The 27002-nt window shown below is 47.6% G+C and overlaps 3 protein-coding genes across 11 annotated transcripts; 2 read left to right on the top strand and 1 right to left on the bottom strand.

Annotated features, from left to right (window-relative positions):
- Positions 1-7985: 7985 nt before the first annotated feature.
- Positions 7986-12744, bottom strand: LOC120708733 (transcription initiation factor TFIID subunit 12-like). Of its 2 annotated transcripts, XM_039994128.1 has the most exons (9): positions 12082-12744; positions 11304-11465; positions 10711-10896; positions 10402-10659; positions 9631-9705; positions 8887-8965; positions 8723-8787; positions 8583-8618; positions 7986-8317 (listed from the first exon to the last, which is right to left on the bottom strand). In XM_039994128.1, exons 1-9 carry the CDS (start codon positions 12604-12606, stop codon positions 8216-8218), a joined length of 1488 nt encoding a protein of 495 aa, XP_039850062.1. In that variant the 5' UTR covers positions 12607-12744; the 3' UTR covers positions 7986-8215. The 2 variants fall into 2 exon arrangements, with proteins under 2 accessions (XP_039850062.1, XP_039850061.1); XM_039994127.1 differs by having other exon boundaries at positions 10402-10896; positions 12082-12743.
- A 4350-nt stretch (positions 12745-17094) lies between these two features.
- Positions 17095-19872, top strand: LOC120708734. Its single transcript, XM_039994130.1, has 5 exons — positions 17095-17413; positions 17512-17618; positions 17911-18412; positions 18840-18955; positions 19412-19872. Exons 1-5 carry the CDS (start codon positions 17168-17170, stop codon positions 19614-19616), a joined length of 1176 nt encoding a protein of 391 aa, XP_039850064.1. The 5' UTR covers positions 17095-17167; the 3' UTR covers positions 19617-19872.
- A 2263-nt stretch (positions 19873-22135) lies between these two features.
- LOC120708735 (sialyltransferase-like protein 1) lies at positions 22136-26934 on the top strand. 8 transcript variants are annotated; one of them, XR_005689466.1, is made up of 6 exons: positions 22136-23445; positions 24686-24864; positions 24931-25002; positions 25719-25757; positions 26427-26561; positions 26643-26934. XR_005689466.1 is itself a non-coding variant. In XM_039994131.1 (1 exon), exon 1 carries the CDS (start codon positions 22309-22311, stop codon positions 23494-23496), a length of 1188 nt encoding a protein of 395 aa, XP_039850065.1. In that variant the 5' UTR covers positions 22139-22308; the 3' UTR covers positions 23497-23864. The 8 variants fall into 8 exon arrangements, 1 of the variants encoding a protein (XP_039850065.1); XR_005689461.1 differs by having other exon boundaries at positions 24931-25757; XR_005689463.1 differs by having other exon boundaries at positions 25521-26561.
- Positions 26935-27002: the final 68 nt, after the last annotated feature.

Below are 27002 nucleotides of genomic sequence, written 5' to 3' on the forward strand. Positions count from 1 at the left end.
GTCGCCCCCGCGCACCACCGTGCCGGCTCTGAGGCGTCGTAGTGGCGACGCACAGCAGGCGCAGCTGCCGTGCACCGTCGCACCGAGGGCGCTGGCGCCCCAGTGCCACAGCATGCGGCGTGGGTGACGCCCTGCCTTCCTTCATCTTCTTGTTCGTCGTTGCAGAGGATGAACACGGCCCCAGAAGCCTGAAGATCCAGCCAGCGCCTGTTCCTCCCCACGGACGGCGCCAAATGTCGTGGGATTTCTAGGGTACCCACAGCCGGGTGGCGGAGCGCACCCGCCTATTCCCAGAGAGGGAGTACTCGGGGAGGTACTAGGCGATTGGGCTGATCTAGTTCTGAGGCGTGCACACAAGAACACACGATCTTTAGTGGTTCGGGCCGCCGGAGCGTAATACCCTACGTCCACTGGGAGAAGTTTTGATCTCTGTTGTGTATGAATCTATCCTCTGCCGGGCCTTAGCTCTCACCCAGCTTGAATCTTCCTTCTAGCGGGCGCCCCCTTTTATAGACCAAGGGGGCGGATACATAGGACGTTGGGGCCCCGACAGGTGGGCCCAATGTGACTGCGCAGCATACTACGCAGAGTATTCAGATGGGTACAATGGTTACGGATCTTTCCTCCGATACGCTCTGCTAGCGCTACAGTGGTCTTCTCTTGTCCCGTCACCAAGGTGTCCGTTGGGGGAGCGTAGCTTGCGGCGTAGCCTGTGGAGGCTATTATGTAGGCGTCATAATGGGTGAAGCCGAGCCGTCGTATCCATCTGTTATGGCAGACTTGGCAGGCGCGGCGTGGGCGGCGCCTGCGGCTCCACTATCTTGGTAACACGCGATCAATAGTGCCTCCTGGTCAAAGAATCGCCTTGGCTTCCACCGCATCAATGCGGGTGTCCACCTACCACAATAAATGCAGTGGTGGGTGAGGCTTAGTATGGAGACCAAGCGGCCTTGAAAAGTCGTGCTTGTAGACACGTGTCGCTCCGGACCACCCCGAGGCAGGACGTCGACTTCTTCCCTTAGCGAGTGGTCCGGTTACCATACAAGGGGTCCGGGACCCTATGAGGGGTCCGGGACTTCCGCGGGGGTCCGAACCCCTCGGGAGGTCCGGAGCCCCGGCTGTTTGGGCTGCCCGCCTCTTCCGGGACACGCGTCGTTCCCGGACCTTTCCCAGCCGTGAGGCAGGTCCGGAACCGTCGCCGATAGATCAAGACTCCGGACCATAGGGGTCCGGCTGTTTGGACGTAGTCAAGGATAACTACAAGGCTCTTGCCTAGATATAGCAAGAAGGGGTACCCTAGTCCTGGGGTACCGACAAGGTGTGTCATGAAACATGGAATGGGATGTGAGCGGATCAAGATGGAATTTGCCCCTCCTAGATAACAGGAGAGATATCTCTGGGCCCCTCGAGATAGTTGGATTTGAAAGTGCATGGGCATGCCAAAGTGATTAAAGAGTTAATCATGATGACTAAAGGTTAGTTATGAATAGAATCCACTATTAGATCGAGAGAATGGTCGAGCTATCACAAAGGTGGCACGCATCTCGCTTTGAGTTTGACTGGTATCGTGTGGCAAAGGGATCGGTGTATGAGTATATCTAAGGTTCGGCCGATATAATCTTTATGTGTATTTTTGAGTCACTATGCCCTGCTAGGTGCCGCTATTGACTTGTGATTCGAAAATGATTTCCGATCACGACCACCTTCACATGAACCTAACGGGTCACACACTTAAGGGGTTTGGAATGTTGGAAAGCTTGCCTGTATGATTGTCTCTAGTGCAAGTGGGAGATTGTTGGTGATATGCCAAAGAGCTCATCATCACAATACGTTTTAAAGGCCCAAGAGGATATTGATCCAAGAGGGATTAGGGTTACTAATGGACCTATGAGATAGAAGCCCATTAGTACGCCCTATATATATATGAGGGAGGGGCTAGGGGGGCGAGACCCCTGTGAGCCGCGCCACCTCCTAGCCGCCGCCTCTCCCTCTCTCTCTCGGCCGCCGCCCATGCCGTGCGTGCGGTGCTAGCACACCGACGCCCGGCGTTTCATCCCCGTACGTGTGGACTCCGTGGAGGCGCTGCTACGACTGCTGCGCTGATCGGCTGCTGGGATCAAGTACGAGGAGCTCGGTTCGTGGGATGTGATCGACTACTTCCTCTACATCGACGCGCGACTTCTTCCGCTGCGCTGCGCGTCTAGTGGTAACGATCTATGATCTTCTACTCGCAAGCATCTTGGGTATATGCGGTAGTGATGCTAGCGTAGCCTAACCGTTTACCTACAATAGTACCTTCACTATTACAACACCGTACAGAGTGCAAAAAACTATGGCTGCTCCTATGACGACCATGGAATTGACATCCTCTAATATAGATGTGCATGTGTTTCATTTATGAGATGTATTTTCCTTTTTGAGAAAGGATAGCTGTTGACAATAGTTGGAAGAACATGATGAAGGGACCTCCTAGAGCAGCATGGAGCTGTCATTAAGTGATACATTATTCATATGTACCTTATGCCATATTTGTGACCTATTGTTGTTTCATTTTGAACTGATACCTTTTCTCATATGTATGTGTGATTTTTGAAAAGGTGAAAGATGCCATTTAAGTTATGCAGGAACTGTACTGAAGTGAGGCTTCTATAGTGTTGTTGTCACAAAGAATGTTGTAATATGTTAAAATCTCTTGATTGAGTGATTGACTACACGACATGCTACATTTTGTGACCGTGCAATGCTGTAGTCACTTATGCTTTGCAAATCCTATGATTCTTTACTTAATTGACATAACTTTCTTTAGCCTTTGCCATTCTGAATAACTAGATATTAATCCATCTTTATTATTAAATTACTATTCGTACCTTTCATACAATTCAGAAGTCTGCCTATTTTTAAGTACAATTGTTGTATGTTTAAAAGGGGTCAAAAAAACTATACTTTGATACAATCGTCAGGCGTCAGGCACAATGACTACACATTGTTCCTACACTAATGCTAAGAACCCAGGTCAACGCCTTTCCTACAGTCCAGCGTTAGCGCGCCCATCTTCCTAGTTGTAACTGTCATACAATACAAGTATAAACAAGAGCCCAACCACGTCACAGTTTAATCTCAGCAACCGGCAAGCGTGACACTAGTAGACAAACGCTGCAGTAAAGCAGGTAGAGGGGATCGGACACGGAGAACGAAAGGGAAGAAAAGACCACCATGACGGAGGGCGGGCGCATTAGTAGCCGAGTACCCAGTAGAGTAAGAAAAGAGCCACCGATGGCGACCCAACGAATGTTGGACGGAGATCTAATCGTCCTAATCGCTACGTCTTGTGCAATGTGTTGTCCTGCGCGGCGTTCGTGACACGCCCCTGTAACCTGACGGAGAACTTCATGCTGCCGATCACATGAACCCATCCCCGTGTCCTGTCCGCCTATATCCGTCGAGGTAGACGGATGGTGAGTTGAAGAGCCATGTGGTTGTACCATTGCGAGTTTGCGACCATGACTGTGTTTAGTTCCTTCAAAGTTTTCAAATTTTTAGTCACATCGAAATCACATCGAAATATTAATTATAACAAATGACGCATGCATGGAACACTAAATGTGGGTAAACAAAATAACTTATTGCACAGTTTAGATGTACGTTGCGAGATGAATTTTTTGAGACTAGTTAGCCCATAGTAGGACAATATTTATCACATAAAAACGAAAATGCTACAGTACTTTTCAACTTCACTTTTCGCAAATTTTTTGCATCTAAACACAGCCCATGGAAAGGTAAATTGAGTCCTCTTGATATGCATATCCAATGGCGATAGATCTTGGCCGCCTAAAGAAGGGGAAAAAACGCCAACCATCTTGCCACATGGTAGGGTCCGAGTCCCGGTACAGTCACTGTGTGGTAGTTGGCTGGGGGCGAGCCAGAACGAACACCCGTAGCGACCAGCAGCGTAGGGCAGGCGAGTGCGCAACTATTCCCGTGTCGCCCGGTTCCGTCCCTGGAAAAGCGATGCTGCCGAGCCGTTTACGTGCCCTGCACAGCGCCCCGGCATGAAGCTCGATAAAGAAATGGCAGCCGCAGAGCGGCAGCAGCACCTGCCGGTCGAGATCCGGGGAGATCCGCCTCGTGAGGTCAAGGCCCTGGCGCCTTGTCCAGGCACTGTTCCCGCACATGAGCGCACGAACATGGCGCGAGCGTTGCGCGCGCACGGAGACACGGGGACGGGGGGAGGAGGTCGCCGTGATTCAAGGTCGACGCGCGCGGAGACGACGGCACAAACCCACCACCAATCCTCATCACGGAGCAAGTGGCGACCGCGCCATTATTATTTTTTTCGTGGAAGTTGAGCGCAGCGCCGGCCCGTTTTGTCCGGTACCAACCGCCGGTTCGAGAGCGGCTCATCCTCACGTCTGGGCTCACTCGACTCGAGTGTGCAATGGAATTGGTAGCTAACGAAATTGAGTTGCCCCTGTACAGGCATGCCAGCAAGCGTGAGGAGGAGTTCCGTCTCGACGAATGGCTTGCTCGATTAGGATCCCGGCGACCAGGTCGCAAAGGACTGGACGGCGACGTGCGTGTGTTGCGGTCGCCGGCCGGCGCCCGGCGGCAGGCAGGGTGCCATGGACTCACTCCCCTCACTGTGTGGCTGTCAGGACGTACAAAGTCCGCATAATGACGCACTCATTCGATCGCAATCAGTGCCGGCTGGGGCCATCGGCAATGTTTTCCCCCTCACCTCTTAATCGAGCTGTTCATCGTGTTGCGATCGCGAGGGACTCACGGACATGCAAAACCAGCACCCGTGATCAGAAAATGCGCCATCAAAGTGCCCCTAACATTCGGAAAAGCACCCGCGATGCGAGTTGGTTGGCAACTTGACTGCCAAATGCCAAGTAGCAGGGGATAAAAATTGGCGAAACCACGGCCACGCCCGTGGATTTCATGTGGAAATGGAGCAAAGGCTGGTGCAAATTGCACGCGGATGCAGCTAACCTAGTTTTCTGATCTAAAGTGAGACCAATTTATATACGGACCACATGACACGTTCGGACAGGCTCTGAGGCAGCTCGTACAATTGTGCGTCACGGTCGATGCTGCGATACGAGCTACTACTAAAGTCCGGAGGCAACAGACAGTGGGGTCAGGCGATCTTTTTTTTTCCCTGAAGAATGGGGTCAGGCGATCAGAAAAGCATCTGCCCGTCCACTCCAATGTTCCATGTTCAGCATAGGATATGACCCTGGAGATTCAGAAAATCTGCCAAAAACATGTCACATGGTCGACGATGGCGGAGCCCAGCAGCAGCAGGTTTCATGCGGTGCGCGTGCAGTGCTGAAACGTGACGGCTGACGAGGGGCTGATGATGGCTCGGCCAGGCCCGTCCGAGAGATAAGACACTGCTGTTTTGAGGTGATCGAAGGGGATCCATCGGCCTCCCGACACGAACTCACAGGAGCGCCGGTCCGATTCGACCTCTGATCTGATCGAGCCGAGAGAAAGCTGTCTCGTAACGGACCCTCTTTCCTCTCGTGGCACGGGCTGCGTTCTCGATCGAACGATGCCGACCTCGGAGTCCCCGACAGAAGCCGGCCACAGCTCCCAGCTCGCGAACAGCGACTGCTGAGCTACGAGTAGCCGGCACGCTTTCCGTTTCTTCTTTCTTGGCCGCCGAAAGGAGAAGCTATGCTACGCAGCAGCGGTGGCGTCAGTCAAATGGCGTAGCTTTGAGCTGCGGCGGATCATGTTTAAAGGTAGCCCAGGGACCGGCCGGACCACCGTCCAATCGACAGCAAACGGCAGGAAGCAAGGGGAACGCGGGGGCGGGCGGGGACGCGTCACGCACCACACGTGGAAAGCGGCGGCGCTTTACCAGGACGGCGCTACAGCTGCCTGACCACGGTGTCTCACTAGCCGGCTGCCGGCCCGGATGATTCCGATCGGGAGCTCTGCCCCCGTGATGAGCGCGCGGTGGTGGCAGACTCGCGCGGGACAGCAGGAGGAGGACGCGAGCAGTTGCGCCGGGACCGGGACACGGGCACCACGCCACCACCCACGCACGGCCGCGAGCCCGTGAGAGGCGCCCTGCACTGGAACGGGCCTCTCCCACGTCCAGGTCGTTGCGTGAGCTGTGTGGGGGGGGGGGGGGGGGGGGGGACGTCCAGGTCGTTGCGTGAGCTGTGTGGGGGGGGGGGGGGGGACTGGGCGCGATGCTGAGTTTAAGGTCGACCGTAACTTTCCTCACTCGCGGTCGATTTTTTTCTTCCTCCTTCCCCGCACCTTTCTCCTTCCCCCATTCCCTCTTCCTCCCCGGCGCTGCTGCGCTCCCTCCCCTCCCCGCCGATGCCGCCGCCCCCCTTCCTCCCCGGAGCCGCGCTCCCTCCTCTCCCCATGAGCCCGCTCCCCTTCCTCCCTGGAGCCGCGCGCACCTCCCCCGCGGCCGATGCCGCCGCTCCCCTTCCTCCCCCCGAGCGTGTCTCCCCTCCCCTGAGCCCCGCTCCCCTTCCTCCCTGGGCCGCCGCTCTAGATCCAGCGCGGTGCGGCGGCTCCCCTTCCTCTCCTCCGCGCCGCTCGCCCGGAGGCGGCGCAAACCCCGCCGCGGCCCTTGCTCCCTCCATCGGCGCGCTGGCCACGGCTCCCTCCACACACGTCGGCAACAGTGGCGGGCACGCCCTCCTCTATCCCTGCCTGCCTCCTTTGCTCGGCCCGAAGCTGCGGCGCCGGTGGTGGCGGCCCGGAGCTGCGGCGCCGGTGGTGGGCGGCAGATCCGAGGCTGGCGAGGCCGGATCCGGCGGCGGGGGATGTGGATCCGGCGGCGGGCACCACGGCGACCGGGACCCGGCGGTGGCGGCTCCCTTTCGCTCCCTCCATGTCCGGCGGCGCGAGCGGCGGCGGGGCGCGGCGGGAGGCGCGCTGCGCCGGCAGGGGCGGCGGCGCTCGCCACCAGCGCCGCCCCCTGCCCGATCCAGTTTTTTTTTTTGGTTTTTTTTCATACAAATTTTTTTGATGTACTTTTTTTTTCTTTTCCATTTGATAAATTTCTCTACTGTCAAAATTTTTCTCGTAATTTTTTTTTATGTCACCAATTTATTTCTTGAATTTTTTTCTACCAAGTAATTTTTCACTTTGAAATTTTTTTGACTCATAAAAAAATTGTCTGAATTTATTTTTCTCAAAAAACGACAAAAAAATTTCTAAAAATAGAAAAAAAAAGCTATCGGGAAATCGACCGTACGGGAGCCTCCCGTACGGTTGACCGTAAATTAGCGGTACCCGGGACTGGGGGCGTTGCGTGAGCTGTGTGGACGCCGGGTGCGGCGGCCTGGCCCGTGTTGGGTGAGGGAGAGGTGATGGTCTGATGATGGGTCGAATGTCTCGGTGTGTCGGTGTCTATCGTTGAGCTGCGCGCGTTCGCCAACCACCCGGACCTGGGCCGGCCATAGGCCCGAGCGGGACCGTCCAAAATTCTTGCCTGGGATCAGCGTGGCTGGCGGGGACGACGAGGTTTCGCTGAGACGTCCATTGTTCGGCGCCGCGCGATGGTTGGTTGCTGCTGATGATGGCACTTGACAGCGTCAGGCGGCCGAGTAGCACCACTGCTTGTCTGCATCAGTGAAATGTCACTAGCTAGTGGCTCAGCCGTTCCAGTTATTACTGGGTATGCCGTATGCGTATGCGTATGCCTGTACTGGTGACTTGGAGAGCACAGAAATGGAAGGGAAAAACCTAGGAATCATAATTTGGACGGGAGTAATCGGCTCACCTTGCAAATGAGGAACTACTGTCTCGGGTAACAGTGATGATAAATAGATTGGCTGCTGAATTGACAGACGAGTCCTGCGCACTGCTCCTTCAGCTACTTCTGCTGAACAAACACATAAAATGCTTGCCGATACTGGCGTGGCATAATTGAGTAGTATGCCCTCAGCAGATGGTATAAACGATTCATAATTTCTCAACACGAATAGTACTGTATTGGATGACGAGCATTGACAGCTAATAAAAAATTTGAGGCTCTGAATGTACCATACAATGCAAACAAGGAGCTACGTTGCTTGTATTAACACATTCCACCGAGGTACCCGCGAAAAATCATCTGTACATGTAAATATGTAATCATTGCAACAAATCTACTGCTGTAGCAATACTGACACAACGGTTCAACAGTACAACAGGTGGCGATGCGTGATACTGGGTTTGCAGGGCTTGTGGACATCTTTCATGGGGAAGCTGGGGCAGGTGGTTTAGGAGTCTGATTTTTCTGGTTAGCTGCAGCTTGGGCAGCAGAATTTCTTGTGTCAGTCGCCATTGACTTCTTGATCTGATGATCATTACAAAAAGAGAGTAATACGTCAATACAACATGAAAAGAAAGCAAACCCTGAAAGTATAGCAGATTCAACAGACATGAATGTTCAGGCAAATTCAATGGTTATAATTGACTAATTGAGTGTTTCCAATCACAATTAACATTTTCTAGAATATGCTCCTAAGTTTCAACAGATTTGATGGAAGATGTATGGCTACATGGGCCCAATCATGCATGAAATTAGATGGATGGTTGCTGAAAACTTAAAAAGTGGGTACCAGAGCAAGCCTCTCCCTGTGAATGTCATTTATGTGCTGCAAATCATCAAGATAAAGGAGGTTAGTACAAGACGAACAAATAAGAAAATAACTACAAGAAGAAATTTGAAAGCAAGCAAAAATGAGAAATAATGAAGTACCTGTTTCTTGTATAGTTTGATTTCATCCCCACTGAAGCCTGGCAAGGTGATATTCCAGCTTCTTTCTGCAATGGAGAACTCTTAAGTTATAACAGAATGACATTTTAAATGTTACCTGAAAGGACATCACATATAGTCTAGAAGATAAAACAAAATGGGATCACCTGCATGGAGGAGTACATCTTTGGCTTCTAGGGTGTTTGACTTCCTATGCTTTGCTAATGAACAGGCAAATGTAGTGACCTGCTTAAAACAGTTGTCAGCAAATGAAACTTAAACTAGACACTGGAGAGAGAGAGAGAGACCCAAGAGACGTGATATTAAGTTAATTGATAATCATGACATGCAGATCTAATGATAGATAACTTTAACCAAACGAAACCTTTCAGAAGTTTTCATATGACATGATCTCCCATCAACAATAAACAATACTGATAAACAAGAGAGAAGAACTTTGAAAGTAAAGTCTAACAAAATGAACATTAGGGAGCCTTCAACCCTGTAAGGCTGTAATAACTGAGGAGTCTGGCACTTCAAGGAAAATTACAGAGACATTTATATTTACTCACTAAAAGATAAAACATAACTGAACTGATAATACCAAGGAAACTGGGCATCAAAATAAATATGAATACATAAGCCAAGAAAGACAAATATCTGGAAATCAGTGCATACAACATTAGGATGCATAAGATAATAGAATTTAGAAAATGGGAATGAGCACTTATATTTTCGAATGAAAAGAGATTTACACCAACTTGCTTGAGACTAAAAAGGCTTTCTTATTATCTTCATCTTGTTGAAAATATAATACACTTCCAATCTTGTTGTAAAGAAAGTACATTTCCCAAAATATGCTTTGTTTGGGGAAAAAAGAAGTCCCTAAAGCAGAGGGTGGAATAACTTACAGACTCAACAAAATCTTCCGCAATGTCCATAAGAACATCTTCGACTTCAGGATCCAGTTTTTCGTTAGGATCAATCTGTCCAGTATTGAATGATGTAAAATCAACCCAACAAATGTCTAATGTTCACTATTCACGACATTAACTAATATTTATTAACAATCCTACTTCAACATCTGTTCAAGTATCATTGAGGTAAAGTTTAGTGCAGATCATCAGAAGCACATGAATATAATGGGAACTACGAAGATGAAATCACAAACAGTTATGGTAAAATGAATTCTACTTTGTCTGTACTCTGTAAGATACTGGAATACGTATGCTGTGATGAAGTATCCTTTAAGTTTGGTCCTGTGACTGTATAAACTTGAACTGTCATTTCCGGATTTCCCCACTGCCAGGGAAACGTGGCTAGTAGCTCTACTTACGAGTTTAATAGTAGGATAATTGAACTAGCAAAGTGTTGGTCGTCATGAGTTCCACAGCCACTGTACAGACCCAGCAACAGATGGACTTGCAAGATGAAAACTGGGAGAAACAAAAGAGACCTACTGGACCTTGTTACATATTTGCCATGAGTCCATGACTTCCATGGCCACTGTACAGACCTAGCAAAGAATTTGCAAAATGAATTGAGAGAAACCAAAGAGACCCACTGGACCTTACTACAAGAATATAGGTGCAAATTGATCATATGGTCAGGATCCAAGAAAAGAAGAGGAAAAATGCAGGACCATGTACCTTTCAAACTACATTGAAGAAATAGCAGCATACCTGTGCAACTAATTCATGTATGCTTCTCTTGGTGAGTAGTCGAGTACCAGTTTCACTAACATCCGCATCAGTTGCGACTTTGTTGACAGATTGCAAAACAGTAGCATTTTGTATAGCAGGCGAATCAGGCTTCTGTGTCATTGCCACGGCGGTACGAGCAGCTTGCTGCTGAGAATGCTGTGGCTGGTTTGTGGGTGTTGAATTTTGTTGAATTTGATGTGAGGAACTTTGTTGCTGTTGCTTCTGCTGCTGCTGCTGCAAAATTTGATTGTGTGGTAGTTGCTGCTGCTGCTGCTGCTGCTGCTGCTGTGCTGAAATTATATTCTGTTGATGTGGAGTCACAGGTGCAGATTGTTGTGGTCTTGGCTGTGGAACTTGTGGCCTCTGTTGCGGCCTAAATGCTGAAGTTGAATTTTGTGGAGTTTGCTGTGAAGCAGGGGAAGGAGCAGGAGAACTCACAGACATCGGCCTCATCAAAGCATGGGAGGGGGTTCTCTGTAGGAAAATACTCAAATCAAGCAGAGATTATGAAATGAATTGGGATGAATAATGAGAGAGCATTCCATCATACATTAACAGCAAAATAGAACTTAACCAAAAGCAACTAAGGTGCTAGTACAATCCAGGTGATACACTTGGACAAAAACAATTATAACAAACTAGAGTCATATTTGTAGATTGATAACAGATAGATCAATATTTGAAGTAAACTATAATGGCATCCCATGAAAAATAAATTGAATATGGAATTTATGTCTATATTAACTTGGATACTGAAAAATGTAACTTCTATGACTAGAATTAAGATATATGATGATGCGCCCCATATAACTTAAACAGAATGATAAATTACCTACCTAGAAGTACAATATTCATTGCCTTAAACTAGAAAGTTTTCTTACTTGTGAACCTGGCATTTGACTACCAGATGGGATTGGAGTTGTTGAAGATGGAAGGCCAGGTCTTGGCTGCTGCGGACCAGATATTATTCCTGGTCTCATCTGGGATGCGCTTAGGGATCCAACCATCCCAATATTTTGAATCCCAGGGGAAGGCGGCCTAAACTGGAGCCCATCAATAATAAGGAATCTTCAGTGAAGTCAAAAGCACAGGTAAAGGATGCAATCTACTGACAATAAAACAGACCTGTAGGCAGGACAAAATTATAATGCTTTTACATGGTTTAACTAACTACAAAATAATCTTCCAAAAAAGAAGTCCCTAACATAGCTGAACTACATGCAGTCCAATACAGAAACTGAGTTTGACAATTCCTTGTGTTGATGGAAGGACGCAACACAGCAGGTGACAGAAAATAAGCAATTGAGTGTTTTCACTCCTATACCTACATTACAAATTGAATTTGACAGTTTCAGGTGCCGGGAGTGACAAGAAATAAGCAGCCGAATCTGTAGGACAAACATTGCAGAAGACATGTATCACTCCATAATTTGGAGCTTAGCTCTGAGGCACCTGTGCTCGATAAGCTGTAAACTGCAAACTTGGGTTCCAGTATTTTCTGGTATCTAATCCACAAAGGTCATGGGTGCTTGTGAGATGAAACTGCCGTAGCTAACACTCACCAGCCATGGTTTGTCTAGAGCGCAACTACATTTGAACAACTCGTGAATAAATAGTATACTAGCATAAAAATGAAAACGACCTGGAATATATACAAACCTGTGAAGATGACGGCGGGGACTGGTCAGGGCCGCGATGCATCGATCCAAACTGGTGAGCAAGCGGAGGCGGCGGCACGAACCCAGTGTAACCAGCGGGCGTCTGTGCGGGACGCGGCGCAGGGATCCCCATAACAACCCCTCCCCTTGGAATAGGGGGTGCAGCGGAGGAAGAGGGCGGAACGGAAGCGGAGGAGGATGTCGCAGTTGTGGCAGCAGAGGAGAACGAGGACATCGTAATGGGCGAGGCTAGGTGGGTGTACGGTGGCCTCATTCGCGGCGGCGGTGGCCGCGCGGACACGGCGCTGGGGCCTGGGGCCTCTAGGGTTTGAGTGGGGTTTGCTGCCGTACCTGGGTTCGGGGTGGGGGTAGGGGTGGTGATGGTGGAGTCGGAAGAGGGCGCTGCAGAGGCGGCGGAAGCCGGTGGCTTAGGTGGTGGCGCCGCAGAGGAAGCAGAAGTTGAGGTCGAGGAGGGCGCTGCCGCCGCCGCCGCGGCGTCCGGCTGCGAGGGCGGAGGCGCGTCCATGCTGTTCGTCGGGAGAGGGGCGGCTGGGGGTTGCGGCGCAGCCGCGGAGGGTCCTGGGCGGTGGCCTGTGAGGGCGGAGCAGGGCGCGGGGCGGCGGGTGGCGCGGGCGGCTGGGTCCTGCAACGCAGCCGCGAAGGGGGTCCTGGGCGGCGGCGGCCGGCGGGGTCGCGTGGGCCGATGGGCGCCGATGAGGATGAGTTAGCGTTAGAATGTTTGTGGGCCGGCGGGATGGGCCTGGGCTACTTCTATGCATATTGGAAAAAAAAATAAAGGGACGATACTTCCTTAACGTAAAGTCTATTGAGGGATTGGTCGCGCCACGGACAGATCGCGCGACCCCGCGGCCCAGCAGACCAACACAGGCCTAGGTAACCTCCGGCCTGCTCAACCTAGAAACTGCCCCACGCTCCCAATTCGACCATAGCAGCCGGCCGCGGGAAGGCGACTCCTCGCTCGCCGGCGAGGAGCGACGGCAGGAGAGCGCGGAGTGCGTGCAGCGACCAGCAGGGCACGCGCCCCCATCTCCCACAGTTCAATGTGAGTCTGAATCCTCCTCCCTCACCCCCCTATGGTGCTGCATGTTTTTGGCTCTGGCAGCGCGGCGCACGACGGCGATTCGTGCGACAGAGGGCAGCGGGGAAGGCCGTCTGCGCTCGTGCAGGGGCACGCGACGGTGCTAGATGAGGCAATGGGCACAGGGGAGGGGGTGCCTGTGCGGTGGTGCGCAGGGGGTTCGTGGGAGCACGGCACCATTGGGGGTGAGCTTAAGTGGGTGGGCGTCCGGGGTTGGGGAGGATTTTGTAGCATTCCCCTCCGGGGTTTTTGTTCGATTTGGTGTGCTAATCTCGGAAGGGGGGCAGGGGAGGGCGCAGGTTGAGCTCAAGTGGTCGGGAGCCTGGGTTGGGGAGGATTTTTTTTTAGCATCACCCTGGCTGGCTTTGATGTCCTAATCCCCGAGAGGGGAGGTAGGGAGAGGGACCATACTCTCATCTGAATTTTATGTGGGTTATCCGAGTGCGAATTTTAGTTCCCGAATATGTGTTTGTTTGTGTGAAGTTATAATCATGAACTAGCACCTTCATTCCGGCATCATTTTTCCCAAATGATGCACTAACGAACAACATCCCCCCATAAAAAATGTTACAAGTTGTGTTATTTTTTTGCATATAAATAGTGTCAAGTTACAGAGGCATGATATAGTGTCGCATGAGGGTCAATAAAACTATCAAAGCACAATTTAAAGTGTCAACATATATTCTATACACCTAATTTATTTATTTTTGTGCCTGTTTTTTTAGCATGTCTAAGAAACGGAAACTTGAAACTGTGAGACATCCTTCCCCTGGAGGGAGGGAGAGAGGGAGAGGGGCAGCACAACAATGGATCATCGAGGAGGGGAAGCCGCGATTCCCCAAGATGAGCAGCATCCCTAAGCACCAGAGGAGAGGCGGCAGCCGCCGTGGAACCTGCAATTTTCTCTGTAGAACACACAACTTCCAACACCTCGACAAATCGAGGTGACCCCCCCCCCCCCCCCGCACTTCCCATCCTTTGGTGCTCTCGTTGTCCTGTTTCCTGCTTCTTCCATGCGATGGGTCAGATTAGATCCCCCTGCTCCAATGGATGGTGGATGCCATGCATGATGTCGTTGTAGGTAGCGTTAAGCTTGGGAGGGAGGGATTAATAGGAAATAGGGGGGGAATTGCTTTTGCATGGAGCTGGCTAGGTAAACTTTAGTGACTGAGAATGCAAAAACCATAACATATATATCTTATTGATACTACAGAAGTTGGAGTGAATTATATCAAAAGGCCAGCTATGAACACCTCTTTAGAATAGCTCCGGAACAATGAGGCCTGAGTTTTTTTGCGTGCCTTTTTATACAACAAATGAGATGTATCGAAGTTTTATGGTACACCTGTATCAACTTATGAAACTCATAATATCAAGTTAGGTGTATGAGGTATCAATTTATATTTTGTGAAATTTCACATATAATGCACACCTGTATTAATTTATGCAATTTTTAATCTCAAGTTAAGTTAAGTTATTCTTTTTTCTACATGTAGGTATGGTACACCTAGGTTCTATGCTTTTTTAGACTGCAATTAAGAACTCGGAGTTACGGCACACCTGTATCAACTTAATCGTTTTTCTAATCTCAATTTAACTTTTTTGAAGTATCAAGTTTCATACGTCATGTGTCAACTTATGTCAAATATGTCACACCTTTTTGTTTTACGCATAATTTTTTCTATAACCTATTCTGCCATATTTACTAGTTTTTTTTCTTACAGCATGGCAAGACGAATCTGCCCCCTCTCCGAGGAGGAAGACGAGAGCAATGTCAGGGATGGAAGGAGTTAAATTTACTGTTACTGTAGATAACTTGCTAATATTTACTTCATAAGTTGATACACTATCTCTATATAAGTTGTTACATTATAATTTCATAAGTGGTGACAAATTTCATAAGTTGTTACATTATAATTTCATAAGTTGTTACATTATAATTTCTAGAACATAAGTTGCTACTAAGCGGGCAACAACTATGCTTTTTTCATGTTGCAAACTTTTGTTTGCAAGATTTTTAGTAACTACTTATGGTTATATATTATGTCAACTTCTGTGGTTGCATTTGTTAATTTATATAGTTTAATATATCAGACCCAACTTTTTTTAGATATTGTGCTATCAATCTATATTCATTCTGATATCAACTTGTATAGATTGTTCACCATTAATTTATGTATGCTCTGACTATCAATCTACATCCCTTCCGATTAACTGCTTTACCAACCTACACATATTTATGACTAACAGCTTAACAGTTTTACCAACCTACACATATTTATGACTATCAGCTTGTGTATTCCTACTAGCAAATTGAAAATAACAATTTTCTATGCCATTTATCTTTTATGTAAATTGATACATTATCTCTACATAAGTTGTTACTATATTTTCATGAGTGTTAAGTAATAGAAGTTATACAAAATATGTTGCCACCTGTCCATATATAAATTTGTATTAGACAACAAGTCACTATATATTTTTATATAAGTTGTCATTGTACGGTCAACATAAGTAGATAATTCTATACAAATAATTTTAAAACATATCATAATGAATCTTATATTGTAGATATTGCTATAAAAGGATACAATGGTGCAAATAAAATTGAAAACGATCCTTGACGAGAGAAATATGCAAACTTGAAGAAAATATCATCTCTATATAAGTTGTAACGAAGTAAAAGTTTTCACATATTCTATACATAAATGATATTAATAAGTTGATATAAAATCTCAATATAAATTATACAAGTAACAATATTGTACATTATAAGTTGCTATGTCTGTGTGTTTGTGCACATGAAGGACAAGTTATTATTTATAAAATATAATACAAATTATTACACAGATTGTACATATATTGTGATTACATATTCAACATAAATTGATAGTTGTATAAAATAGCTTCAAAATATACCAAATATGGATCTAGTTTTGTAGATCTCTTTGCAAAAAATACAATGGCGCAAACGGATTTAAAATATGATGTGTGATGAGAGAGTTATACTCATTTGAAGATAATATGCTTATTTCATAATGGTGACATCAGTAATGATGTCAGCTGAAAGCGATAGTTTTCCAAGATGCTTTGCGCGGGGCGAGGTTGAGAACCAACCGGGACCAACATGCATGCATGGGCATGCGCCAGCACTGGATATGGTCGCGCGGTCGCATGCAGCGCGACCCGTCGCGTTTTATCCCAGTCCCTTCCTTAAAATACCGAAGCTATATATCCAAATTTTTTCGAACTAGTTTTGAGTTTTACAATATCTTACTGGGCATTTTAGATTCGGGAAATTATGCCTAGAGGTAATGTTCCATGAATTGCCTGCCCGTCTGGCGGGACAGAGCCGTGAAGTATTGTTGCATACTCCATCCGTTCCAAATTATAAGTCATTCTAAAATTTTGGAGAGTTAAATTTTTTCAAATTTGACCAAATTTATACAACAAGATAATAACATTTACGATACCAATTAAATATCATTAGATTCTTTGTTGGTTATATTTTTATAGTATACCTATATGACATCATAAATCTTTGTGTTTCTCTCTATAATTTTGATTAAACTTTGAAATGGTTTGGCTCTCTAAGATTCTTGGAATGACTTATAATTTAGAACTGAGGGAGTACATGTGTGTCTCGGACCAATCTCATGGAGAATTTTATAGTATTAAATTTTATTTTATATTATCAATTTTGCTGATATAACGAATAAAGAGAATGAAATAGTTTCATGAAATGAGAGAGAAGTTTCATCCTCTCAGCCGTATGAGAAGAGTTTCTCATCAATTTTGCTGATATCAGAGGAGTTTCTCACGAAACTCAGCCGGCGTAAGTTCTCAATCTCGGTAAAACGTGCAGAGACTGGTCTCATTATTATGTATACAGAAATACGGGTCTGCACAAGGACTTATTTGCAAAATCAAATTTCCACAAGAACCAGAAGAACCGCGGCCGCTTCTCCGGAGGCGGGACACAAAATCGATGGGCAAAAGCGGGAAGAAGCCGAGGGAGTCGCACCGGCAGGGCCGTGGCCGCCGTACATCGCACTTCGGCGACGACTTGCCTTCATCAGCCTACGACGCGCCACCGCCCCACGACAACGACGACGGCACCAACGAAGCAACAGCGAAAGACGAACGAGAGGAAGATTCGGGAGCTGACGAGAAGGGCCAGTGGGCAGCGGGGTCCATGCCTTCCAAGTTTCACCTATACCAGCTCTCTGTGCAGGTAAATCACCGCCTCGGGCATTGCTTGGATTTGTGAAAGCCTCTAAGCTCACAACTTGTTCGACTATATGCCAATGCGTGCAATCTGTTTGTCTTTAGTCTTCAAAGGGGGACATCAGCTACCTGCTAAAGTTCTTCCTGATGTACGTTGGCGGGCGCGTCCCTCTCCACCTGCAGGAGGATTTCTGTGGCACGGCCCTCCTCAGGTGAAAGCACTCAGCATGGTAGCCTTTGTATGAATGTCCTGTATGTCGTTTTCACATACGCCCTTTTTTTGTGTGTCCTGTCGTATGTGCTCTGTTTTGCAGTCCCATTAGCAAGGAATGGTGTCCAGGTATTTGCACTTTTGTGCACGCGCTTTTTATAGGCTATCGCACTAAGCGTCTGAATAGCTGCTCTTTGGAGAACAACTTTTTTCCGTCAAATGTGTAGAGAGACGACTTAGGTTTAGAGTGCAATTCATGAATTGATCATGATTCTTGGCTGTTCTCTTGGCAGTGCTGAGTGGATCCGTACTGATGCAAGAAGGACAGCAATCGGCTTAGATTTGGACCTTGAGTCACTTGAGTGGTGCCTTGAAAACAACCTAGGCAAGATTGGAGCTGATGGGTACTCAAGGATGTTGCTTTTCCATGGAAATGTTCTACAACCTAAGGAAGCACGTCTTGTCAAGCAAAGGTTCAATGATCTTGTGCAAGGCCTTGATGTAAACAGCGGCAATGGCTTTTCAGAAAGTCACAGTTGCGAGCAGTCTAGTCTTGCTAATTCGAAGTGCATATCCAATTCGACCATGTCAGAGGCAGCTTTGCCTGGAAGGGATATTATCTGTGCATTCAACTACAGCTGCTGTTGCTTGCATAGTCGAAAGGACTTGGTTTTGTATTTCAGGCATGCATTTAACGCTCTCTCGAAAAGAGGTGGTATATTTGTAATGGATGTATATGGTGGCACATCATCTGAACGCAAGCTACGTCTCCAACGGAAATTCCCTAGCTTCACGGTGAGTGATGTCAAGTTAATTGTTAACACTGAATAGTCATTAACAAAGCATGAAGATCCTATTACTCTGAAGTATTGTGAAACAAAATATCATATGAGGCTAAGATCAGCATATATTATATTTTGCTATGGGTTCGATCAGGTTTTCTGTCTTTTTTTTTTGAAAGACAGGTGCAACACACCCTGTCCCATTTTCCATTACGAAAACAAGGCAAACAGGTTTTCTGTCTTAAATATCATATCGTCAGTTGTTTTCAAATTTAGCTTGGATAATTGGTATTATATGAAGATTATGTTGTCTCCATTACACTTTGAAACTTAGTATCCATCTAATTTATAAAATCACATAATTTGTACCCTTGTACTTTGCAAGTTGATACAAATTGCAGTCTAAGAATTTTTTGTCTTCTTTATAACCTTGCATACAGTATTTCTGGGAGCAAGAAGAGTTTGATATCATAAGTCGCCAAACAAGGATCAGTCTCCACTTTCAAGCTGGGAAGAAGCAAATGCTGCGGCATGCTTTCACATACCATTGGCGCCTGTAAGTTGCTTATACATTACTTTACAACACTTCCCTTCATAATCGCTGCTTATTATCCCCCCATTCACTTGGTGAAATGTTATGTAGGCTCCAAGTGTGTAACTCTTTTAAGTACTTCACCAATTCAATAATATTGAATCTCTAATTGAAAGTTTAACAGCATCATATACAGGCCATGAGGTTGGCTTGCAGCATTTATATGAAATTTCTCTGGCCAACCATTTCCTATGCCATATCTTTGTACCTTCTCGTAAAGAAGCGTGTGACCTTTGGGGTTTTCTTCAATTATCGTCAGCAGTGCCTGACTGCCTGTACACTTCTAAAGTACCAGCAAAGCTTCATCACTATTTTATCTTTATCTCTGTACATCATGCACTGCAATGGGAAGACAGTTTGCTAATTTTCTGCTAGTAAAACACTGTAGTCAGATGTGTAATTCTTGTTGCTCTTTGGCAGGTGGTCGATACCAGAGATCAAAGACTGCTTGGAGGAAGCTGGATTCAAGTCCATCCACGTTTGGATCAGGGAGATGCCAAACACCCAGTCAAGTGGAAACGCCAAGGAATACAATGCCAACCGAGATGTGAAATATGAAGAATCGCAGCGTTTCAATCAAGGAGATGCTTGGAACGCCTACGTCGTTGGAGTGGCAAACATCTAGCCGGCTCACGTTGCCTTCTGCTACGCAAATATGATGGAACCTGGTCGCTCTCAGTTTCCCCTGACAATTAATGATGTCTGAACGCTCACGCTTTTATCATGACTCTTGCGTCGCCATTGCTGCGGATGTATGCATGATGTACTACTATCCCATAGAATCTGTACTCGATCTAGAGTTTTGCTTGGATTACGTTTTTTTTTTAATTTCAGAATGAACTGTTATCACTTATCAAGGTACCATCCCTTTTATCCTCTTAGCCAGTCAACAATATATGTACATCCTACATGTACAATCTGCAGGATGCTTTGATAAATACTTTTCATGGCAGCTCTTCTAGCCCTTGCTTGATCGGGATTCGGATTTGGGCCGTTGATAATCCAATTGGTGATCCGTTAGGCGCCTTTCTGCCAGATGGAGCTTTCCGCTACAAACCGCTCAGCCTAATTGGGTCATGTCTAACAAGTGAAGTGGATATCGTCCACTCGTCTACACTTTTTTTTTTGTTTTCACTGGCATTGGAGCGGTCTACCGTCTACCGGTCTACGTAAGAACCGAAGAAGCAGCTCTTCTTGTCTTCTTGTCCTGTCATTTATTCGTTTGGTGGGCTGGTGCTGGAGTGGTGTGAGAAAAAAATACTGTTGACTGGCTGATGGTTGGAGGCCAGTGCTAGAGCGGTGTGAGAAAAAAATACTGTTGAGCTGGAGACTGGTGGAGCTGCCGAACACAGTGATTTTCTCCTGCATGAAGCGTCTCCGGGTCCGTTCCAGACGAGGCGGAGGCAGACACTCCATAGACGTGGCAGACACTCCATACGGAGTAGTCATTATCCCAGGTCCACGCATTCAAGACTGACGATCCAAAACGGTTAAAAATTTTACCCAGGGCCCGTTTGGTTGCACGGTGTAAAAATTTTGAAAAGGCATCTTTCTACATTTGAAGTACTAAACATAGACTAATCACAAAAATAATTACAGAACTCGTCTGTAAATCACGAGACGAATCTAACGAGCATAATTAATCCGTCATTAGAGGTTGTTTACTGTAGCATCACTGTAGCAATTTAGCGTCTGATTACAGCCTAGTTAGGTTCATTAGATTCGTCTCGCCATTTACAGACAGCAGTCGCAATGCGTTTTTTTTTTCGTCTAGATTTAAGTCTCCATGCGGGTGCCGGAAAATTTTTTTGGAATTTTAGTTTTTGGAACTGAACACGGGCCCAGTCAGCAAGTAGCAGTAGCAGCAACCCCAGTACATGCCACTTTGTCAGGAAGCTGGACTGCTACTTTGGACCAGTGCAGTGCAGCACTGCAGCGGGCCGGTAAAATTGTCTGCATTTATTTTGAAAGGGTTAAAATTGCCAGCATTGTTTTTGTCTGCACTTGCACAGAAGGTGCCCATCACTCTTTCTCTCAAAGTGCTGAAATATTCTTACCACACAGTGGACGCCCTTAAGGACACTGAAGATTCTCATTGCCTGTCATCGTGGACTCCGACTAGAATAGAGACGTGTGGATGGATGGGACGATGGGTACCTCACAGTCTCACACGACAAGGATAGATGAGGGGGAACAAACGGCAACGAAACGATCCACCTCTAGTAAACAAATAGGGAGATTTTATACTAACTTAATCAGCTGCAAAAACAAAAGAAGAGACCAGATAGTTGGGTCTCCTCTTACTCGCATGCGACGAGAGAGAAAGGGTTGAAAGCTCAGGCAGCGAGAGGCCAGAAGGCTGAGGCTTGCTCGAGAGCGACGTAAACCAGATCAATACAATGGGCTTTCCCTTTCGTAATATGGGCTCTAGTGGGTAGAACAGGACCAGGACGAGTTGGGGGCGGCAAGATCAGGGCGTGCACCTTCCGAGGCAGATCGGTTCGCGCGACGACGGGCAAAGTGTCCAACAGTGCCCGTGAGCCACAATTCCAGTGTGCCCAATTCACAATTGCTGCATACTACTCCACGAACCAAACGGTGTCGCTTGCCGTTCCCGACCATAATATACCACATCGTTTTCCACGAATCTGAATTATTTGCGCCTTTCTTTTCTGAAAGAAAAGGAGGCATGCATCTTCATCCTGAAGGCCTGCGACATGTGTGCCCAGAAATACACAAGTGCCCGGATCATACGGTCGTCGAGGGTCGACACAGGCCCACGCAATCATCAGAAAACGGCATGCGGCGTGGGCGCATTTCCTTTTCAGTTCTTGCACGACCTCCCGTCGTCCTCCGCGAGCCCGACCCCGCCAATGGCAACCGGTCGAGGAGGGCAGGAGGGGAAGACCACGCGACGGGTCCACCTGTCACGTCGTGCAGACATGTTGGTGGGTCCCGCGCACGGTGGGCGCCGGCCACCCACGTAAAATCATTACGGCCAACTTTGAAAAAAAAAATCGTTACGGCCTCCGATGCACGAACCGGAGCAGGGCACATTGGATCCCCCATTCGCCGAACCCCAAGTCCAACCAGCCACGAATAGCGCACTCCTATGTAATCCCATCTAGCGAGCCCGTTAGCACGGCGACCGATAAAAAACTCGCCGCCCCACGCGGCCGCACCCGCTCGGACAGAGCTCGGCCCAGCTCGGCTCGCCCCTCCCCACTCCCCTCCCTGATGCGCGTGCCCCCATGCGGCGGCTCCGACACAGTTAGGCCCCGTCTGGGGCTGCATCCGCGGCGGCGGCGGCGGCGGCGATGAAGCGGCCGCTGCGGCGCTCCTTCGCAGTGCTCCTCTTCGTCGTGCTCGTCGGCGCGGCCTCGTTCTCCGCCGCCCTCCGCCGCGCCGTGGCCCCCGCGCCCGCGCGGGAGCCGCCCCTCCCGGCGCTCGACCAGGCGCGCCTCAACGCCACGCTGCTCCGCCTCGCCGCCGTCGATCCCTCGGAGGCCCCGCTGCGGCGGGACGTGGACGACCTCCTCGAGGGCCGCCTCCCGGTCTCCGCGGCGCGCGACCGCGCCCGCGCGTGGCGCCGCGACCGGCTCCTCCACCCGCTCCACCTCCACCACCACCGCTTCCCGCTGCCCCGCCGCGGCCGCTACCCGGACGAGGACCACGACACCCTGCTCCACCCGCTCCCGCGCCACGACCAGCAGCTCCACATCGACCCCGCCCTCCGCCGCGCGCTCCGCTCCTGGCACCGCCTCCGCCGCTACGATCCCGCCGTCCTCGGCAGCCTCCCCTCCCTCCTCTCCCTGCCCGGCCGCATCCCATCCTGCGCGGTTGTCGGCAACAGCGGCATCCTCCTCCGGGCGAACCATGGCGCTCTCATCGACTCCCACGACGCCGTGTTCCGCCTCAACAACGCCCGCATCGCAGGGTACGCCGCGCACGTCGGCAGCAAGACCAACTTCTCCTTCATCAACAGCAACGTCCTTCACCTCTGCGCGCGCCGACCCGGCTGCTTCTGCCACCCCTACGGCCATGGCGTCCCCATCCTGCTCTACATCTGCCAGGCCGCCCATTTCCTCGACATCGCAGCCTGCAACACCACCTCATCCTCTCGCCACGGCTCCCCTATCTCCTTCACCGACGCCCGCCTCGACGTCCTCTGCTCCCGCATCGTCAAGTACTACTCCCTCCGCCGATTCGTCGCGGAGACTGGCCGCGCGGCTGAGGACTGGGACCGCGCACACGACGCCGCTATGTTCCACTACTCGTCCGGGATGCAGGCCATCATGATCGCGGTGGGAGTTTGTGACAGAGTCAGCGTGTTCGGCTTCGGGAAATCCTCCGATGCAAAGCACCATTACCATAGCAACCAGAAGGCGGAGCTGGATCTCCATGACTACGAGGCGGAGTACGCCTTCTATCACGACCTCGCCGAGCACCCGCAGGTAGTCCCCTTCCTCAAGTGCGATGTCCCGCCCGTTGTCTTCTACCATTAGGCCAGCTTCGTAAAGCGCGGCATGTGCTCGACGTTATGTGGCCCGGGTGTTTTTTTTTTCTTTTCGGGTGTTTTGATTAGTAAGTGCGATGTAAAACTTGTTGTGTCGGTGGGTTGATCTATTTTGATTAGATGAAATAGGCAAATTCAGGTAGAAAAGTTTTCGTGTACTGTTGGAGTTGGAAGTTGTATAGGGGATTTAGGGAGGCTACTCCATGGTATAGAAGGATTGCTTGGGTTTTTTAGCTTCAGCAGGACTGTAGGCAGGGTCTGGAATTGTATAATCTTAGACTGATATTTCAATTTATTATGAAACAAAATGTATATCTTATACACAAATAGCCATCACTTTGCTGCTATGTTTTCACATGTATTACAGCCTTCTTGTAGTTTTTCTATTTCTTGCCGTGATACCTTGACATTTTATTTTGATGAACTCTTTGTACAAACTCTCTTGCAACCCTACTGTTCCCTTGTCGGCATTGTCACCAATATTGTTGATATATATATATATATATAATTCACTTTCACTTTCTTCGAGTCATCTTCTTCTATTATTGAAGTTTGCAGCATAATGATAATGGCAGGTTGGAATGCAGATCATTTATACATATATTGGATATTATCTTGGTCAATGTCTAGCACATATTGGTTAATGACATTCTGCGTTTATTGTTTTCCCTCAAAATACAAATGGCCCACCATGGCCTGACAACAATATTCTCCATGTTTCTTTTAAGTAAATCCAACCATGTTCTGTGGTTCTGCCAAGTTCTCCAGTTGCTTGGTCTGTACACATCAGTCATCATGATTAAGTTCATTGCAGCCACTTGTTGGCTTTTATTTAATCCGACCTTGCAATGTGTTCAAGAAACATTTGATGATATGGTCCACGGCATTGTACCTTTGTGTTGTTACTTTATCTCTGAAGTTAAAAGGACACCACAATTATTGCGTGTACTAGATCTTCTCTCAAACATGTTAATTAATTCCTAACTTTGTTCACTTCAGGCATTTCTCCTTAGCTTTTGGGTACCCTACTATATGTATATTTCTGAGCATCTATAATTGCAACTGGAGTGATTTACTGATAACACCTGAAAATAGTTGTTGTGCACAAATTCAGTTCTGCAGTTTTTGTTTTCTTTTATACTGATTCTGCAGTTTATTGCTCTCTGCTATCTCTATAGTACGAGGAAAGAGATTCTCTGTATAAGAGCATCTCTAGCAATAGCTCCTACTTCAGGTCCCTACATTTTAAAGCAGAGGCTCCTTCTACTTTTTGAGGCTATGATTTGGGTGCTCAGCTCCAACAACAGCCCTTATATCTCAGCTCCAACAACAGTGCTATCCGTTGTTGTTTGATATAGTAAGTACTGCCACTTTTGTACAGAATTCCCGGCATGACCCTGTAACAGTATAACTGTTTTTGCAGAGGAGTTTGTTGTTATACACCAAGGTTTTCAATTGATATCAGATTCCGTATAGGATTCCCAAGGAAATCATGGTAAGTATCTGAAACAAGTCATGGTAAGTATCTGAAACGTGACCATACCAAGTGTCTCAAACCTGAACAGATGATACCACAGTTCTGTTTATATATATACTTGTCATGTTTATTTATTCCATCCTTGTCTACTGTTTTCTTTTGCAACTTATATGAGTGATGCGCGGTTAGTAAGTGTTACTGCAGGGCTTTTCTAGCAATCTCTGTGGTTACCATCACTAAGTTGTGAGCAAGGAACGATACTACTGTCTGTTTATCAAATAAAATAAAGAACTACTCAATCATTAGCCATTTACCTAAAAGCTTCTGGTCACTTGCCTGACATGGTACTTTTGCACCCACACCAATTGAAGATGCTCTTCTCCTAATAATGCCATTTGACAGCCTAGTCATGTTTATAATTCACTGGTGCTTCCACTAGCTCTTGCCAGATTGTGTTGAACTGCAGACTTTTGTTTTGAACCTTTAGTTCTCTCTCCATTTGATTCTATACGTCTGTGCTCCACCTCCATTTTCAGATGGCCAGTATATCGGCTTCACTTATCAATGTATCGCATTGCAGTCACTTTCCTGGCCTCCAGGGTAGGCTCTGCCAGATGCCTGGATTAGATGGGCCGGATCCGTTTCTGAACAATGGATGGGCCTGGTCTTGTTAATCTACCTAAAGAAGGCTTGCAAATAATAAGCCCAAACTGATAACTATCCACACTTTGCAGTGACAGTATGGGCCCAGGCCAAAAACATAAGAAGCCCAGGTATGTATTTTGCAACAATAACCAGGTGTCCAGGTTTATTTCAAGGAAACATAAATATATTAGGTGCAAACCAATCTTTTCGTGCAAACCGTGTAAATTTAATCTGAGCCATCGAATCAACATTTAAGGGACATATGGGAATTGAGTAATTTTACACTTAACCGCCCACCCTAATCACATTTTTGCAAATCCCCCTCCCACTCCCCCTGCGCACCCCCTTAGATAGCAAAAGGAAGTAAACCATGTCTTTTCTAGTTGGTGGCTGTTTTTTTTAGGGCAGTTGGTCTTTCATTTGACAACAAAGTACAGGAGACTTTGATATTTACCACTTACCACTCCCTAAACCTGCGAAAGAGTACTGCCTCTGGCACATGCTTTTACCAAGTTACCATTGACCTGTATTCTGCTGGCAGCACTAAATTGACATTGTACTACATACTTGGGCATGTATCTAACTGTTAGATACATGCACAAATGCGTAGTACAATTTTGTTCCAACCCATCAACTTAATCTGTGATAGATATAGATAGAAATCTCAATCGGCAGCGCAAGTCCGAGCAAGCTGTATACCTTCGAGAAATCAGTTTCTATCGGAGTGCGCCAGCGTGACTAGGGCCTGATGCCACTTCTCCTGAAAGTCTCTTATGACCACTCTCTGCAATCTGCAGGCTAGCCAAGGCATTTGAATGCTAGGTCCTGTCGTTTTAATCGCAGACTTTGACAGTTTGACTGATCAGGAGAAGATGGGCCTCCGACGGACAAAAGTAGTACCGCTGAATCGACGACTCCGTGCATTCGTCAAGGTAGTACTCCTACCAAGTACGTGTACCATAAGTCCATGTAGACATTGAGTGTGTTCAACCCTGATGTTACATTTGGTCCAGATTGTCTTTGATAATTGCTACGGATACGCGGCGAAGAATTCGAGCATGAATTAACAACGCAGAAATTAAACCAGGTTCAGGTCTTCTAGAACGCATTCTGCATCTATAACACAATCGAATTATAATTGTGGTAGCTGCAATGCTGCATATGGCTGCCAAAACAGAGGTCAAGCCGACAAAACTTTATCCTTTGTAGAGATCTTGCTGGACATATAGTATCACCACAAGATAACAATGTCTGTATGGTCTTTATACCTTTGAGCATATAATAAAAGAACGTCCAATTCAGCAATCTCCCAGGACGTGACTATTGCTCATTATGAAGTATTACTTTACTGAAAGTTTCCTTGCAGCTGCCGC

Source organism: Panicum virgatum, chromosome 5K, assembly GCF_016808335.1.
Source record: "Panicum virgatum strain AP13 chromosome 5K, P.virgatum_v5, whole genome shotgun sequence".
Lineage (NCBI taxonomy): Eukaryota > Viridiplantae > Streptophyta > Magnoliopsida > Poales > Poaceae > Panicum > Panicum virgatum.